General features: G+C 35.2%; 1 protein-coding gene across 6 annotated transcripts in view; it reads right to left on the reverse strand.

Annotated features, from left to right (window-relative positions):
- Positions 1-17,741, reverse strand: part of st3gal3a (ST3 beta-galactoside alpha-2,3-sialyltransferase 3a) — a 45,032-nt gene that overhangs the window by 13,759 nt on the left and 13,532 nt on the right. For 3 of the 6 annotated variants that reach the window (XM_084128838.1, XM_084128836.1, XM_084128837.1), the window contains 6 exons: positions 14,259-14,301; positions 11,847-11,939; positions 7,833-7,927; positions 1,754-1,817; positions 1,483-1,578; positions 1,096-1,282 (listed from right to left, as the gene is read on the reverse strand). In XM_084128838.1, the coding sequence (XP_083984964.1) occupies positions 1,096-1,282; positions 1,483-1,578; positions 1,754-1,817; positions 7,833-7,927; positions 11,847-11,939; positions 14,259-14,301 (578 nt within the window). The remainder of the gene's footprint in view (positions 1-1,095; positions 1,283-1,482; positions 1,579-1,753; positions 1,818-7,832; positions 7,928-11,846; positions 11,940-14,258; positions 14,302-17,741) is intronic. The other 3 variants (XM_084128841.1, XM_084128840.1, XM_084128839.1) reach the window with 1 other exon arrangement.

Below are 17,741 nucleotides of genomic sequence, written 5' to 3' on the forward strand. Positions count from 1 at the left end.
CGGTCCTCAAGCAGAACAGAGACCAGATGTGTGCGCCATTTTCATTAGCATTCTGGAGATAACGCCGAAAGAGCTGCTTGACTGAACCCAAACCCAGGAGACAAGGTGCCCATTTTGCAGCCCAGATTACACAATTAAGCACATCATTGAGTTCCTGTCAGTCGCCTGAGGAAACGCTACACTGGCCGTCTCTCGCACAGCTGCATGAAACACAAAGCCTCATCCGGCTCTACTCTCCACAACGCCAATGCCGTTTCATGGGTACCTGCGCTGACAAACTTCTGAGTTTCAGGAGTGGTCTGCTTTCCACTTAGATTGGATTCAGCAATTTTACACTCATCAATCTTGTAAATCCATCCCTCTTCTATACATTGTTATGACAATGGTGTTATGACACCAAGATAACGTTATCTATCTGCCTAACAGAGCAAAACGGCAAAGATGACTGTATAGTTTTGAAAGCACCAGTAAGAATGTGTTGAAACCTACAAAAAAACTTCATCCCTGTTACAGCAAAAGTGCTTGATATTTATAATTACATTATAGCTGTTTAATTTCCAGCTTGTTTTTAACTGTGAACAAAAAAACAAACATATGTTTTAGCGTTTTTTATGTTAAAAGATTAAAAATATGTAGCTAAAAATAAAAAAATGCTCAGTCTTTTTTGGTGGGGCAAGTAATAAAAATAACAACAACTGGGCCAGCAATAAAACAAAGTCTTGTTTTTTGATCCCTGTCACTTATATTTAATATCAGTGTACAGAGCACACACTGTGCTGCCCCCTACTGGTACATGTACTGCAGGTCTACATCTAATATCATCTTTTAAAATATGCATGATTGATTTTTTATCAGACGACTTTCTTTTTGTTTAGTTTTTTGCATTTTCTGAGCTATTTTAAAGAAAAAACTGTGGAATAGACTTAAACATGTTATAAATGGAACTGAGAATACGGATGCAAATGAACCAAATTAGTCACAATATTTAATAAATATATTTAATAATAAAATAATAATAATAATAGAGAATGCAGTTTTGTTTGTGAGCTTGTTGGTCATGTGCTGTATGAGTGGTCAAGTTTTTGCATGTCTTACAAGCCTTTCCTGGTACACCATGTGACGCAGCCATTTAAAGTCCATGGGTTTGAAGGCGGAGAAGACGAAAAGCGAGCTCTTCTCGTAGCGCTCGGGTTTCTGGATGGCTCCTTCGGGGTAGGTGATGCGCATGGTGGTCTTCGTGCCCACGTCCTTCTCGAACCCGGCGACTGGAGCCTCGTTCAGTCTGAACCATGACGACAAATATCAACATGAAATCCAAATCTGAGATCCATCAGTGAACATTACTAAATGTTAATGCTTATTTTCATAATTATACATCAAATGTATTAACTTGTTACCCCTCTGAAACAACAACTGATTTCTGTTAATATGCCAAATATCAAGTAGTGAAAGGAAAAAAAAATTTTTTTTTTATTAACTTACCGTACAACAACATCATATTGATCGATTCTGGAGCCCAAGGACTTATTGAACAGAATGCCTCCATTGCCAATAATAATACACTTCTTACAACTAAGACTGCAGGAGACAAATACAAAACGTGATTATAGCAACTGATCAACTCTACAGCATTACAAGTTGAAAGCATGAAACAGAAGGTGTTGATATATAAGATATTGTTTATCATGTAATACACAAATGACGTGTTTGGTGAATTCTGTTGTGTTTTGGTGTTTATGTGGACGTTAATTACCTGTCTAGTTCTGAACCCAGCGAATAGCTATTTGTAGCTGATAAAATATGATCGATGATCTTTTCTGTGGACAGAGAGAACAGATATTTACTCATTTAGATAGAAAGACTATAGAAAATTATATTATTTTGCACAAACATAGATGCCAGTTCTGCTAATTGTCAGCTTGTCTGAAGCTCTTCTCAAAATGTAGCCTAAAAAGCCAATAAGTCACGTCTTTTTTTTCTTTTTTTTACTGCGAATGCATACATGCATTTGGCTTAGGCCTATATCATTTGATGCACCGAAATTACCAGCCAAAAAAGCAACTTTTGTTTTCGCCTGAAATGGTTTTGGAGAACCGAAATCAGTGAGGTTTAATCAGAGCTTCTCCGATGGCACGCTTTGAACTGAATGTCACTTTCTTGTTTTTGATTGATAATATGGATTCTCAAGATCAGTCTTTTAGTCTGTGCTGTTTTCGGCTGATGAATGAACAAAACTTTCTCCTTTTTAATGTGAAAACAAAGCCTGTCTCAAGTTTAAAATTCAGTGAATTAGGGGCGTTTATGTGTTAGGATGTGAATAAGTATGTAGATCTAGAATTAATGTTGTATGTGTTTCTATGTGTGTGGTAGTGATTGTTGCAAAAAGGAAAAATCAATAAATAATTCTGTCAATTTTATTATGTAATTCAAACAATAGGCTAAATGTAGCTTTGATGCTCTTATAAAGCGACGCAGCGTCTCAAGCGTATACCGATCATCTCATCTCCTCTATTACAGAACTAATTAAAGATGAATAGACAGAAGGAATGTTAAAAGATATATTACAACTTACCGAAATGTATCATGTCTCATGTAACTTCTCAAGTGTTTCAACCGTGGAAAGATGTTAATAAAACGGCTTGAGAACAATATGGTCACGTAATGTTACATTTACCACAGAAAAGCCATTCAATGACTACAAACTGGAGCGTTAGCTAGAAACAAAATTAACCATAGAAAAGAGCATATTGCTAAATATATGCAGCACTGTCCATATTCATTAGATTTTGACTTAACCTGTTAGATTTATGTTCCTTATTTAATGTATATTTGAATAAGTCTGTCATGAAAACAAGCAGAAACATAATTATGTTAAAATGTTTATATAAAACTGCCTTATGTAGACCACATTTTAAAAGTTTGTGTAGCTTTTATTTGATTGTTGAATTTTTAAATAAAGTTTATTTAATCAATTGTTTAACCAAATGTATTTTCGTTTTCCGTGTAGGTTTTTGGCTAAATTAATATTTTAATTTCCGTTTCGGTACAAAAAATAAAAGATGGCGCATTACTAAAACACATTAAATTAATTAATAAGTCTAATATTAATACAATTACACACAAAACAAAAACTATTGAAGCAACCTCACGCTATTGCTAAAACAACGATTAAATTGGAGTTCATAAAATGTATTCCTGCCGGGATTTTAGTCCGAATAAAAATAACTAGTCTATACAAATCACTACACGCATTCGGCTTTATAGTCAATGGCTATTATAGGCTTATATATAATGTTATTAATAATAACATTGAATGCATCAATACAATGATAATTCACTGCATGTAAAATCAGATGTGCGGTACACCACTGACAAATAACTATACTGTGACATATACGTGCTGAAAATAATCCGGAAATTACTCAATTTGTGTTGTGGTGAAATGAGCTGTTTCCAAACATCAGCTTAAATTTAAAATTATGCATAATATGATTCAATATTAATCATACCTCCACCATCCCTTCTTCCTGAGCACCTTTTGCATACTATGTTTATGTAGTATTATTTAAGACAATATTAATCTAGTCGTACATGCTATTTAGGTTTGAAGATCTATGTGTGAATGTGGGATTACATGAAAAGGGACATTTCTAAAGCGGCACAGTCTCACGCTAACATGAACAATGGCTGTGGCCTCCTGGGAAAGATCCTCCGTCACACACACTCAAGAATGAGGAAAAACCCAAAGTTTATCTTCTGCACAATCCCATTGTGCTATTTTCAGTCAAACCGAAAGGCTTTCCACTGGGAAACAAGCTCTTTATGCTAAAGATAATAGAACAGGGTTTGAATGCGAAGTCCACAACAACAAAACCACTGATCTGCGTCATTTTTAGATAATTTTATGAATCTGCCTGCCTAGATCACTTGGAAAAGTAATAGCACACATTTCCTGAAAAAGCCATGCTATTTAAGCTATCATTCATGTCTGCAGCGCACAAAGTTTAAGGAGTCTGTTCAAAAGCATGAGCAGTATTTTAAGTGCATTCATCTCAACATCACATTAGACAGCAGTAATTCCCACACACACACACACGTAATTCCCACATAAGTGTTTATGCTGAAAGGCACGGCTTGAGAAATGTCAGCAGAGCGGATGAAGAGACGCTGATAGTTTTGTTCTTAACATCCCACACCATCTGCCAAAGCAGCTAAACTGAGGAAAACTCATCACTTAACGAGCACATTTGTGATTTAATCAGTGCTGGAAGGTAATTACACACAAACCCTCAAGGCCAGAGATGAATGAAGGCCAGTGGAAAGGTTTCTGGTTTGAACGTCTGGAAGGAACCACTGAAGACGTGATTGAATCGATGCCACGAGAAAATGGCTTCCACCTTACACCTGCATCATGTGACATTAGTTTAACATCTACCTAATATTTATTTTTTTCTCATTTGTAAGTCATGTGCAAATGTTAATCTACACGAAAATACAGACATTTGTTTGTAAAGCTATATGAATTAATCTTGACTGAACATAAACTACCAGTCAAAAGTTGGGAATAATTTAGACCCTTTAATGGTTTTGAAAGAAGTCTCTTATCCTCACCAAGGCTGCATATGTTTGTTTAGAAATAATATTGTGAAATATTATCACAACTGTTTTCTATTTGATTTTGAATACATTTTTCATGTAATTTATTCCTTTAACATTGATTAAAAAGAACTATAAGGGACCGTTCGGTATGGAATGGGCCACCGGAGGAAAATAGGGGAGGGTCATGTCTTTTTATTCTTTGTTGAGGGGAGGGTCATCCAACTTTTTTTAGTCTAGGGGGAGGGTCACCCAACTTTTATATTCATGAAAACAGCAACATTTCAAAGTGGCTTGTTTGGTGCTATTTTTTTTCCATTTAGCTCCATGTTGATCTCGCGTTATCAGCCCCCCTTCGATATCAGATGGGTCTGACCCAACAAAAATCCAGTTTGGCGCTGTTTGACAGTGCGCGCGCACTTCAGCATCATGTCAGAACATAACGCCAATGAAATGTTTACCCGGCAAAGCTTTAAAGCACGAGCAAATAATGAACTTTTGTGATTGCGAATAAGTGCACAGTGTCCTGTGAGTGTAACTCAACCGCTGCATTAACATGTGATGTGAATGTACGTCGAGTTTTACAGTATTGGGACTGAGGCCAGAACTGCTGATAGAATGTGCGCTGTAGCGCGATACTACCATATTTTAGTTTCCAATCTTATTTTGTTTCCACGATGTGTAAGATGTAGGGCTACCACATCTTTAAATTACTATTAGTATTATTTAAGTTAACATAATAAAATACGTAGACCTACACCACAAAAACTAGTTGAGGATAAATTCGTTAAAATTGGGCGATTCCAGTGTTATGGACGTGACATTTGCAGTCAAAACTTGAAATATAAATTATCAGAAAATGCATTTAATACCAATATTTTGAAACGTCTGAAAGGAGTCAAGACATTAGAAAAATTTCAGTCTACACATGCGTTTTATATTTAATATGAGGGAAATACACATGTGACGTGACACAAAAAATCTTTAACTTTTAGGTGGCAAAATATTTTTTAGTAATTCTATAAATTACACTGTGCAAACCAAAAGATATATACCCACCGGATGAATAAAGATCGGCCTCCACAGAACATAAAATATTATTTTTATTTTATTTTTCGTGTTCGCATTTATGAGAAAAAAAAAAAATAAATGTTACGGGCGTGACAGGGCGTGACAGTTCTCCATTACGGACATGACTGCTCTGAAAGCGACTTTAAAAATTTCACAGAGACCTCAAACAGAAAGCACAAAGCCTTTCTTTAAAGTGAATTTCGTTTTTTTATTAATTGTATCTTAATTTTAATCAATGTTTCATCTGGATTTAATAAATAAGAAGTAAATATAGTAGAAAATAGATAATCATGACACGGAGGCTCGGGCGAGTGAACTGGACTCTTGTCTCATAAGTGAACCGAAACTCAGCGTAAGGTAGGCTACTTGCCTCACAGACCTGAGAAATATATAGAAAGCTTGACATGTCTACTTTTAAACAGAACAATTCAAAACGAAGGAAAACAGACTGCTTTCTGCTTGTGCATTTCTCTCTGGCGCGTTCTGAGAAGATCGCGACGCATCGTCAACTTCATCTTTGCAGTCGACACAGAAAACACTTGTTTATTAAGAAACAATGAAAATGTCTCCTTGCTATATTTGACATATTAATAATCATTACTTTTGCTGGTTCTTTGTGACAGCTTTTAGATGCTTTGTTGGCAGCGCCACCCACATGTTGAACGAGTCACACCGCATCAGCACCGAAAACATGATTTTTTTCAAATCTAAAATCAAAAATCGTGATACGAACCGAATCGTAGGTTTGGTCTATCGTTACAGCCCTAGTAAGATGAGAAAGCAAGAGTTTATGGTTTAAAAAAACAAAAAAAACAATGGCTATCTGAACATCTTTGCCAAGCGCAAACCAGTACAGAAGTAGGCTAATCAAGAAATTAATGGGGAGGGTAATGCCTTTTTTCACAATCATTTTGGAGGGTCATAGAAAAATTTATTGCTGGCGAAGGGAGGGTCATGTCTTTTTTGACAACAGATCTCAAAACTCCTCCGGTGGCCCCTTAAATATAAAACGAACAGTCCCTAATTAATAATGAGCATCGATAATAATTCAGCATTAGATTCTGAAGGATCATGTGACACTGAAGACAGGAGCAATGATGCTGAAGGTGGTACAATAAACTAGGGCTGCACAATTAATCGAATTTGTAACCACGATTACAATTACGGTTAACACAATTATGTAATCTTTAAAGGCGCAATTACAAAAAAAAAGGTTCACTGACATTATTCTGTGTGCTTATGTGTTTTTGTTTTTCTTTCTACAGCTTATTTTTAAAGGTGCAGTGTGTAAGTTTTAGAGGCATCTAGTGGTGAGGTTGCGAATTGCACCCAACAGAAGTTACGGTGTCCGACAGGAAGTGATGTCGTCGTCTGAGACAGCAGAGAGCAGCCAGTTAATCAACAAGGTTTCTTTACAAAGATAAATTAAGAAATTAGGTTTACTTAATTATTCAGTAAAACGATGTTATTATGAATATTATTGTTACTTGTTCATTATTGTTTCAGTGTTTTATTCACTGACTTTAGCTTGCTTCTTAGCACGAAGAACAACATAGTGACGAAACGCGTTTGTCCGTTCAGGGCCACTGTAGAAACATGTCGATGTAAGGGCAGTGTGTGTAGAGAGAAATGGCTCATTAAAGGTAATAAAAACATAACGGTTCATTAAGTAAGGTCTTTATACACCACTGAAAACATATTTATGTATACGATATTGAATTTTTGTCAATAAATCCTCCTAAATATTACACAATACACCTTTAAGGGTTTTTTACTTTGGTTTGGTTTCTTTAAATAAATATTTTAAATTTATATTTGGCATTTGAGGCTTAATACTATAGAAAGAGTGTCAGGAAGAGTGTTTTCAGCTTGTATTTTGATATAACAAAATGGCATGCAGTCGCTTCAAACAATGGCATAAAGCTACTCAAAACATCATTCAATGTAAATTATGATAATCGTAGTTAATAATCGCAATTACAATTTCAAGGGAATAATCGACAATTATAATTTGTCATAATCGTGCAGCCCTACAATAATATAATAAATGGCTTCAAGTTCAGAACGACGATGTACAGCAGGAGTGTAAAAGACATCCTGATAAATCAAGGATCATTGTCATAACCCTTATCATAAAAACTGATTTTAAACAAAGAAAGAAATACCTTGTGTTCTCACTCCAAAAGGAGGCGGGTAAATGCTGATCTTTGATAGCCGCTTAAAATTTGGATCAAGGAACATGGGAGCTGGTTTTAAAAACCTAAAAGAACAAATAAAAGACAAAGAGAGAGAAAACAAGTTAAAACAAGCACGAGTCTCACACTAATCACTCCACAGCCCACATGAGAAAAGGCGCGCGATACCGATAACCGGTGGAATATTTGATAGGATTATGCGGCTCGCATAACCCATAATCCACTGGCTACCAGTGTGTTTATCAGTTCGTAAGAGATGAGCCCTGGAATGTCTGAAGAAGTCCAGCCTAAACTTGACCTTTTCTCAAAACAAGCAGAGACTTGTAAGGAGCTGAGCTCGCCAAGATACTCATCTACAGATGCTAAGATACACTTGTGAAAAAGTAGATAACTACACAATATACAGGTTATTTAGGCAATATTACAGTTCCCCAATACATACAACATATTAGAAGAGAATATAGAAGGAATATAAAACAGACTATAACAGGTCTTGAGCAATTCTTAACAAAAATAATTGGCTTTATTGTTCTGTGCTGTGTAGCACCAACACCTACAATCATTTATACAGCTAATCTCGCTTTCCAGACACAAACACCACCTGGCAAAGCTGTATTTCATGGAGAAACGCCCTGATTTTGGTCAACATCGTCCACCTGATACAACTATCCACAGCCCAAACTATGCTGAACATTTCACTGGCTGACAAAACAGCACCTGAACACGTCCGTCACGTCATTCACAGCTGCCCGACCCCTGGTGTAATGTGCTAATGACACAGGTGGTGCGCTGTACTCCAGTTCCCATGACCACAAGACTCTGCGCTTCTTCACATCCCAGCCGCCTAAGTGAAGGTGACACACACTCCCGCTGTTTCTCACCAGCTCCAACTTCCAAAAGCGTACGACAATTGTGAGAAAAGTTAGTGAACCGAGCCTTCATGAGTATCAGGATTACCGCATACAAGCCATAAACCATTCATGCCATAATTAAGGCCAAATTTCAGATTATTTTATTTAGTGCCATGTCAGCATTCAAAGCTATTCTCATGGTAAAAATGAAATTGCAAAAATACAAATATCATATAAATACAATAAAAACCAAACAAACAAAAACAGCAAGTCATATTATACAAGATTTTTTAAATTAACATATCACAAAAAATCCAAAAACTTTTCATGTATAATCTTACTAAATAAGTAACTTCATAAAAGAGCATTCTGCTTGTAAGTCCGGGACAATTCGGGAACAGATTAGGGAATCTTATAAAACATGCATAAAGTTGGGTCTTCACCTTTAAGCAAAAAAGCATGGGTCAAACTTGTGTGACCCGTACGACATCTGGTGTAGACCACTTGATCAAGTCTAGTTTTACGAGTGATAAAAAGTCTGTTTGTAATTTCAGGGTGAGTCTCATATAGCTTATTATTCTTGCACATATTCCACTCTTTTTTTTTTTAAGGGCCATATTTTCACAGAACTAATGTTGAAAATTAAGGTTTCAGCAGGTGTTTCAGCTTCTTCAGATGTAGGTTTGACCTGCTCACAACATACAACAACGCGGACAGAGAGTGTTTCTTCAGGGCTTGACTTTACTTTTTTCCTCCCAAGTTGAAAAATTCAGGAGTGCAATGAAAATGTATCAAATAATGTGTTTGTCCTTAAAGGGATACAAGGAGACATTTACAAGCAAAATATTTCTATCCATATATATTTTTTGAGGTATATATATATATATAAACTTTAATAAACTGATTATTGTGCCGATACTAGTCAAATCTACATGTTGAATAATGTGTTAAATAACGTTCAGGTGTCTTTCCCTCCACAACCAAAATGTTGTAAAATTATGCAACATTTTACAATATAAACACCATAAAGTATGTAGAACATGCAACAAGTGCTATTTTTCTACTTTGAAATATGCAGCACTCATATTATTTAGGATGAAATCATACTTTTGAAGTTTAATACTCATTATAGCCATATTGCAATTCCTGTTTTTCCATCTCCAAATTTAAGACCTCTTAAAATTATCATTAAAGGGGTGGTATAATGCCCTTTTCACAAGATGTAAAATAAGTCTCTGATGTCCCCAGAGTGTGTATGTGAAGTTTTAGCTCAAAATACCCAACAGATATTTCTATATAGCAAGTTAAAATTGTCAATTTTTGAGGGTGAGCAAAAACACACCGTGTTTTACCTCACACAGACATGCACTGAAAATTTCTAAAACTTTTAGCCTTTTATGTTCAAACCGGAGTCAGACAATGATGGAGAGACTCAAGAAGAAGTGACAACATGTAGAAGCAACAGGACATTTCTGAATGGTTAGTTGATGAATTTATGTAGCTTATGTGTAGTTATCTTCTAGTCATTGATTAGCATATTGTGTCTTGATAATCTATAAACCGCGTTCCCGCGGTTTAAATTTGCGTTTATGTAAATTCTAGGGTTGGTGATGTCACTAACCCGGGAGGAATGTGGTGTAGTCTCTACCAGCCGTTTGTTGTAGTCCTTAAAAAGCTATTTCTTTAAAAGCAAATATCTCAATTTGCAGTCAAGATAATTTGTACATTTCCTACCGTAAATATATAAAACATTTATTTTTGTGAGTGAATGCAGCACAATCGCCAACATAAATGAACAACTTTAAAGGCGATTTTCTCAATGTTTTGATTTTTTTGCACCCTCAGATTCCAGATTTCCAAATAGTTGTATCTCGGCCAAATATTGCCCTATCATAACAAACCATACATCAATGGAAAGCTTATTTATTCAGCTTCCGAGTGATGTATAAATCTCAATTTATCTTGTGGTCCAGGGTCACAAATGTCATGTAGCTTTACTATTTTTCTGATAAAATCATCAGAGCAGCGCTGACAACACATTTCTGTGTGAGTGTGTGTCCATACTGTATGAGCAGGAGAGAGAGAGTAATAAAAAACGTAATTTTGTCACAAAAAACATGGAAATAATTTGACGTTTTTATCCTATTGTGTGTATATGCGTTTTTATGACCTGAATCAGAAACCAGAAAACAAATAATGTCAATTCAGACGTTTCCTTTCTGGTTCTGACACTTAGTTCGTATTCTCTCAAATTCAACCTCAAAGGACTGTAAAGTCCTGGAATGATTAGCATATTCTGTCCACGGTTTATGGATGCTGATGATCCATAAACCGTGGTTTATATTAATCTCAGAGGTTCTTGCGGCAAACCGAAACCTTTGCGTGTCAGTCGTGTGAATCAGAAGCGCAGCTCTCACGCACTGGGAGCCCAGAGGAGCACAGCACATCCAAAAAAAGATCCTGATGCTAGTGATGCGCTCTGTGGAGTGAAATATGCCTTAAATCAACACATAAAGAGCATTCACTGTGGGGAATCTTCTCAAACACTCAATTATTTAAAAGGGAAAGAAAATATTTCATTTATGCCACTCTGAGCTCCTCTCCGGAGCATTGCATGGCAAAACATCCTCACTGTGTAATGGGTTTAAAACAAACTACACAACACAAATACAGTAATGCTTATAAAAAGAAAGGACAAGTCTTACACAAATAAAACTGATAAGTGTTCTCACTCCTGAAAAACATGCAAAGCTGGTTAAAACCATTGCATTGCTGGTTACCAGTATAATAATTGTTCTGGCCTCTTTCAAGATGATTTCATGGTTTATCTGCAACAATAACCAGTAGCCGACCAGCATTGCCAGTGCAGAACCAATAAAGAAATCTTGCAATTTCTCAGAAAGGTCAACATGACTCTTTTCACCTTCAACTTAATGTCAAAGTTATTCATCTAAGTCTAAACTATTTTGTTAATAGCAGAAGAACGAGGTGTGTGTCCGCATGCGCATTTATAATAATATATAATATAATATAATATAATATAATATAATATAATATAATATAATATAATATAATATAATATCTGATATTGTGAACTTCCTGTTTTTCACAATGTATGGTGAGATCAGCTTACTTTGGATAGATTAATGTCATCCTGGCCTCTGTATAACCCGGTTTACACTCTCCTTTACTGAGGTTACCGTATTTATACTGCAGCTCCAGGGGCCTGTGAACCAACGACAGAAGAACAACTTGAATGCAAAGGACAAGATAAGAGGATAAAAACAGCAAATCCTTGAACCTTTATGATCAGGCATATGGTGGCCCCAAAAATATTTGGACCCCTCTGTCACTCTTAAAATGTGAATGTCATTGCATAACCAAATGTCACACGAAATGTTGCACATGTAGTGGATGTATGAGGTCAGTTCTTCACAAGCTCACACAGAGGTTTTTGCACAGTGAACACATGTGCAGTTCATCACATTTACTATGAACGTTTATCACCTCATACCTCTAACGGTTCACAACCACAGTGTCACAATACTATGCGTCTTCATTTTCAACACTACATTCAGTCCTTTGCCACTTTAAATCTAACAAACTTTCTTTTGTGAATTGAGCTTGTGCCGTCTTTAATCACAATAAATGCATGACTTAAGTGTCCAAATATTTGTGTGGCCATCAAAATATCTTTTAAATTATATATCTTTTATTAATTATATTCAAAAGTTTAGGGCCTCACTTTTTTTTAAAACATTTTTTAAAAGAAATTAATGTTTTTATTCAGCAAGGGTGCATTACATTGATCAAAAGTGACAGTAAAGACTTTCTATTCATTAAAGAATCCTGATCACGGTTTAATCAGCATATTATAATGATCTCTGAAGGATCATGTGACACTGAAGACTGGAGGAATGATGCTGAAAAAAAAAAAAAGACATTTTAAATTTAAATTCTACTACACAATATTAATGTTTTACTGTGTTTTTGATCAAATAAATGCTGATTTTCCCCCCCAAAAAAACATTACAAATCTTACCGACTTCAAACTTTTAAACAGTAGTGTAAACAACTTAACTGGTCCTAGTTATCAAAACCACATAATTTTGTGAAATCTAAAATATGCACAATACAGATTTAGCTCCATAGATGGTTGCAAGTTAAATGAACATAACATTTAATTCCTAGAAAAATCAGGGGAATTAATTCAAAATGCTCCAGAGCATATTTATTTGAAGATTATGAATTTTCCTGGGAATGAATCAACTTCATATTGGTCATATTAACATCCATAAAACGAAACTCTCAGACGAATCTTCCTATATGCTTTGGGGTCTGGAGAGAAGGGGGATGTACAGCGATAAAGGCTGCTCGACGACATGACAACCTGTTTGAGGAGTAGTTTATTTTATATAAGCGCCAGTATAAACCCACTAATTCACAGGCCGGCAAATGGAAAGTTTCTAGTAAGTTTACATCAATACTGAGAGTGCTGGACACATAAAGATGACCTGTTGACAGTGCCATTTATACAGGTGGGCGTTAATGGTAATAAGAGAGGTCGAGCCATGTTTTATTTCTGGTAAACGGACCTCCCATATAGATACAATCAGGACTGTTAAAGCAGACAAGGCTGGATGAGAGCCAAGACATCATTCTTTAAAAATGCTTTAGGGCGCCATTAATTATCCTTCCAAAGTAAAGCTCAAATAAACAACAGGCCAAGTTATTAAGAGAGACAAATTGCTGGACAGTACAAGCCAAAGTGAACTCAAACATACATGCATACTTTAAAGATCTGTTGCAAAACCTAGTGAGCAGTCTTGCCCTACATAGGCAGCTGACTTCTAAGGCAACATCCTAACTAACGGAAATTAAATATTTTGGAAAACTCTTTATAGACAACATTTCTGTGTCATATAAATAGCTCATCTTCATGAGTTCAACTGTATGTTAAAACACACAGGCTTGTATTACTTGTCATTACTTTGTAAGCTGAACTCTGTAAATGATTATATGAAACATGTAAGCATCATATGTTATAGTTAGCACATTATAGTTACCACATGAGCATATATTACTAATGAAGCACTTTTTTCAGTTTAATAATCAATGAATTAATCAATCAAATTTATTTAATAAATCAGCACTTAAGTAAAAACTGAGTTGTAAATAAAGATTTAAATTGCATGAGTTGTTGAAATATAAACATTTGAACTGTGGCTGTGATCAAAAAAAGATGCATAAAAATACATTTCATACAAATGTTGGGTGAAATAGTCAATTTAAATTAGACAAAACATTTTTTTTTTTTTATCGCTTTTTGGTATTTAATGAATTATATGTAAAACCAATGGATTTTCTGTTTGAGCAGACTTTCTGGGATTGCCTTAGCAAAATATGTGATGCTATTTTAAATAGCTCTTAATAACTTTTCTCGTTAGGAGTGTGTGTAGAAATGCTGCCTATGTAGAAAACTCACTCGGGTTTGGAACAGAACCTTTCACTCATGTAGATCCCACACACTCAATGCGTTACTTACAGTTTTCTGTCGAGCTTGGTAACGAATCCCTGCTTGTCGTACTCTAAAGAGAGAGAAATACAATAAATCAACAGTTTATAACCCTGCAAGAGAAAGGAGAGAGAGAGAGAGAGAGATGAAGCGTGTTAATGCCAATAGGAAGGGACGGAAATATTTTGGCAGAAATTAATCTCTGTTGTTAAGGAAAGAGAGAGATTACTCTTGTAGTTAAACAGAAAGAAATGTGAGAGGCTGCTTTCTCTGTATAGACCAACATAAGCCGTACGTTTTTGACAGTTAGTGGCACAAAAAACAATATTAACACAAAATTTAATATGCATCTTCAGCTAAACCGTATTAGCTATCTGCATTTACTCTGAATAGCTAGGAAGCAAAAGCACAAAAGTGTAAATGCAAACACTGCAGAGCACATTTGCTTGCACAATGCAAGTATGCATAGCATTTTAGCCTTAGTAGAGCAATAGTTTTAAAAGAATCTTGATTAGATAGCTGGTTAAAGTCAATGTGTTAATTTATAGAATTTGGACTTAATTTCTTACTACATTAGTACTTAGTACAAAATGAATGAAGGAAAGCCTTGTTTTGCTCTCCAGGTGGCCATTCCTATAAGTGCGCGATCACGTAACAACTGAATTAAGTATCTACACCAGGAATATGCACTTGCAAAGCATTGGTCAAACATTTGCATACTTGCTTTAAATATGTTTCTGGCCAAACACTTTATAAACTTTAAAGGGGACCTATTATGCATTCACTTTTGCATTCACTTTTGCATGCATTTCGCCACAACCACACTATAATGGTAAAAATCCACCGACTCCTTTTGTTATATGTGACCCTGGACCACAAAACCAGTCACATGTCGCACGGGTATATTTGTGGGTCAAAATGATCGATTTTTCTTTTATGCCAAAAATCCTTAGGATATTAAGTAAAGAACATGGTCCATGAAGATATTTTGTAAATTTCCTACCATAACCAGCAGCAGCTCATTTGCATTTAAAGGGATAGTTCACCCAAAAATAAAGAAATCGTGAAAAAAAAAGTAGTGGGGCACCATTGACTTCCTTTTTTTCCTTCTATGGAAGTCAGTGGGGAACAGAAATGTACCCATATTCTTCAAAATATCATCTTTTGTGTTGAACAGAAAAAGAAATTGACTTCCTTTTTTTCCCTTCTATGGAAGTCAGTGGGGAACAGAAATGTACCCATATTCTTCAAAATATCATCTTTTGTGTTGAACAGAAAAAGAAATTGACTTCCTTTTTTCCCTTCTATGGAAGTCAGTGGGGAACAGAAATGTACCCATATTCTTCAAAATATCTTTTGTGTTCAACAGATAAAGAAATTCGTACAGCTTTGGAACATCATGAAGGTGAGTAAATGACCATTTTCATTTTTGAGTGAACTAATCCTTTAAAGAGACACACACGAAAACAGCGTGTTTTTGCTTCCACCCAAAAAGGGGCATTTTGGGCATGGTGTAATAAACGATCTGTGGGGTATTTTGAGCTGAAACTTCACAGACACATTCTGGGAATAGCTAAGACTTCAATTACATCTTGTAAAAAGAGGCATAATAGGTCCCATTTAAATGAAACTACGTACAGTCAGACAATCATTAAAAAGACATGAAATATTGATTGGTGTTGGAATTAATTGTGTGAGAATAAAAAGAGCATTTTCATTTTATAGCAGAATGACAAGTATGACATGCAATCAGAACTAAAAAACATCTTTATGAACTTGCGTAAGCTGATAAAATGAAAAAAAAAAAAGATAAAAAATCATGTTTATAAAGTCATATTTATAAAGACCTGACTGCCATCAAGCACAAGATCAAGTGCTGCAGACAAGCAACATTATACTGCATAGTTCACTGAACCCAGTAATAATGTTCATAACCCATGAAGAACAGTGACGTGACGTCATCACGTTGAGAGTTCAAAACAGAAGGATATTACAGAGATTTGTTACTTCCCAACAAACGGAAACCCTGAAAAAAACAGAACAAGTCAAGGCCATTTTTGATAAAATAACCTTAGAAAGAAAGAGTGAAAGCAGAGCTCAGGGTTTCTGGGACAGGTGAATGCACATGATGCTCGTCTGGCCGCTGCGATAGCGATAGCAGAGGTGTTGCATTACGCCGGTCTCACACTGCGCGCGTTAGCAAAGCGTAAGCAGCGCGTAGCAGAAGCAGCGGTGCCAAGATCGTTTCTCACGCTGAATTAAAGTGACAATGCATTGATCATGAGCAAAATACACAGCAGTTTTACCCAAAAAGCACATTGATGATATCTATTGTGTTTTAAACAGTCAATCAAATGACCTTCAGCAATTTAAAAAGAAAACAAATGTAATTATTAGTGCTGGGCAACAATTAATCGCGATCAAAATAAAAGTTTGTGTTTACATAAATATATGTGTATGCACTGTGTATAATTATTTTGTATATATATATACAGTGCAATGCATAAGTGAATACACCCATGCTAAAGTTGACTAAAAAGAGGAATAAAAAATCATATTTTGGAAATTGAACTTAATGCCTTAATTTAAAAAATTAGGAAAAATCCAACCTTTAAGGACACCAATTTTCTTTGTGAATGAATAATGTATCGTAAATAAATGTTCTTCCTTAAAATACATGGTGCATAAGTGAGTACACCCCTATGTTAAATTCCCATAGAGGCAGGCAGATTTTTATTTTTAAGTATTTTTTTATAATTTTTTTTTAGGATACTATGCATCCTGATAAAGTTCCCTTGGCCTTTGGAATTAAAATAGCCCCACATCATCACATAGCCTTCACCATACCTAGAGATTAGCATGATTTTATTTCAGTTAGCCTAAAAGCTAGTTTGATTTGCATTGAGAGATGATCTTATGTAAAGTACCCCATGCCAATCTCTAGGTATGGTGAAGGCTATGTGATGATGTGGGGCTATTTTAATTCCAAAGGCCAAGGGAACTTTATCAGGATGCATAGTATCCTAATTTTTTTTTTTTTTAAATACTTAAAAATAAAAATCTGCCTGCCTCTATGGGAATTTAACATAGGGGTGTACTCACTTATGCACCATGTATTTTAAGGAAGAACATTTATTTATTTACGATACATTATTCATTCACAAAGAAAATTGGTGTCCTTAAAGGTTGGATTTTTCCTAATTTTTTAAATTAAGGCATTAAGTTCAATTTCCAAAATATGATTTTTTATTCCTCTTTTTAGTCAACTTTAGCATGGGTGTATTCACTTATGCATTGCACTGTATATATATATATATATAAATACACACATATGCATGTATTTATTTAAGAAATATTTGCATGTATATAATGTATATATATTTATACATAATTTATATTATATATAAATATTTTATATATTAATACATTTTTCTTAAATATATACATGCATGTGTGTGTATTTATGTCATGCTGACATCATGCTGACAATCATAAACAAAAGCATGTGGCGTC

This window comes from Abramis brama, assembly GCF_963993115.1.
Source record: "Abramis brama genome assembly, chromosome: 11".
Lineage (NCBI taxonomy): Eukaryota > Metazoa > Chordata > Actinopteri > Cypriniformes > Leuciscidae > Abramis > Abramis brama.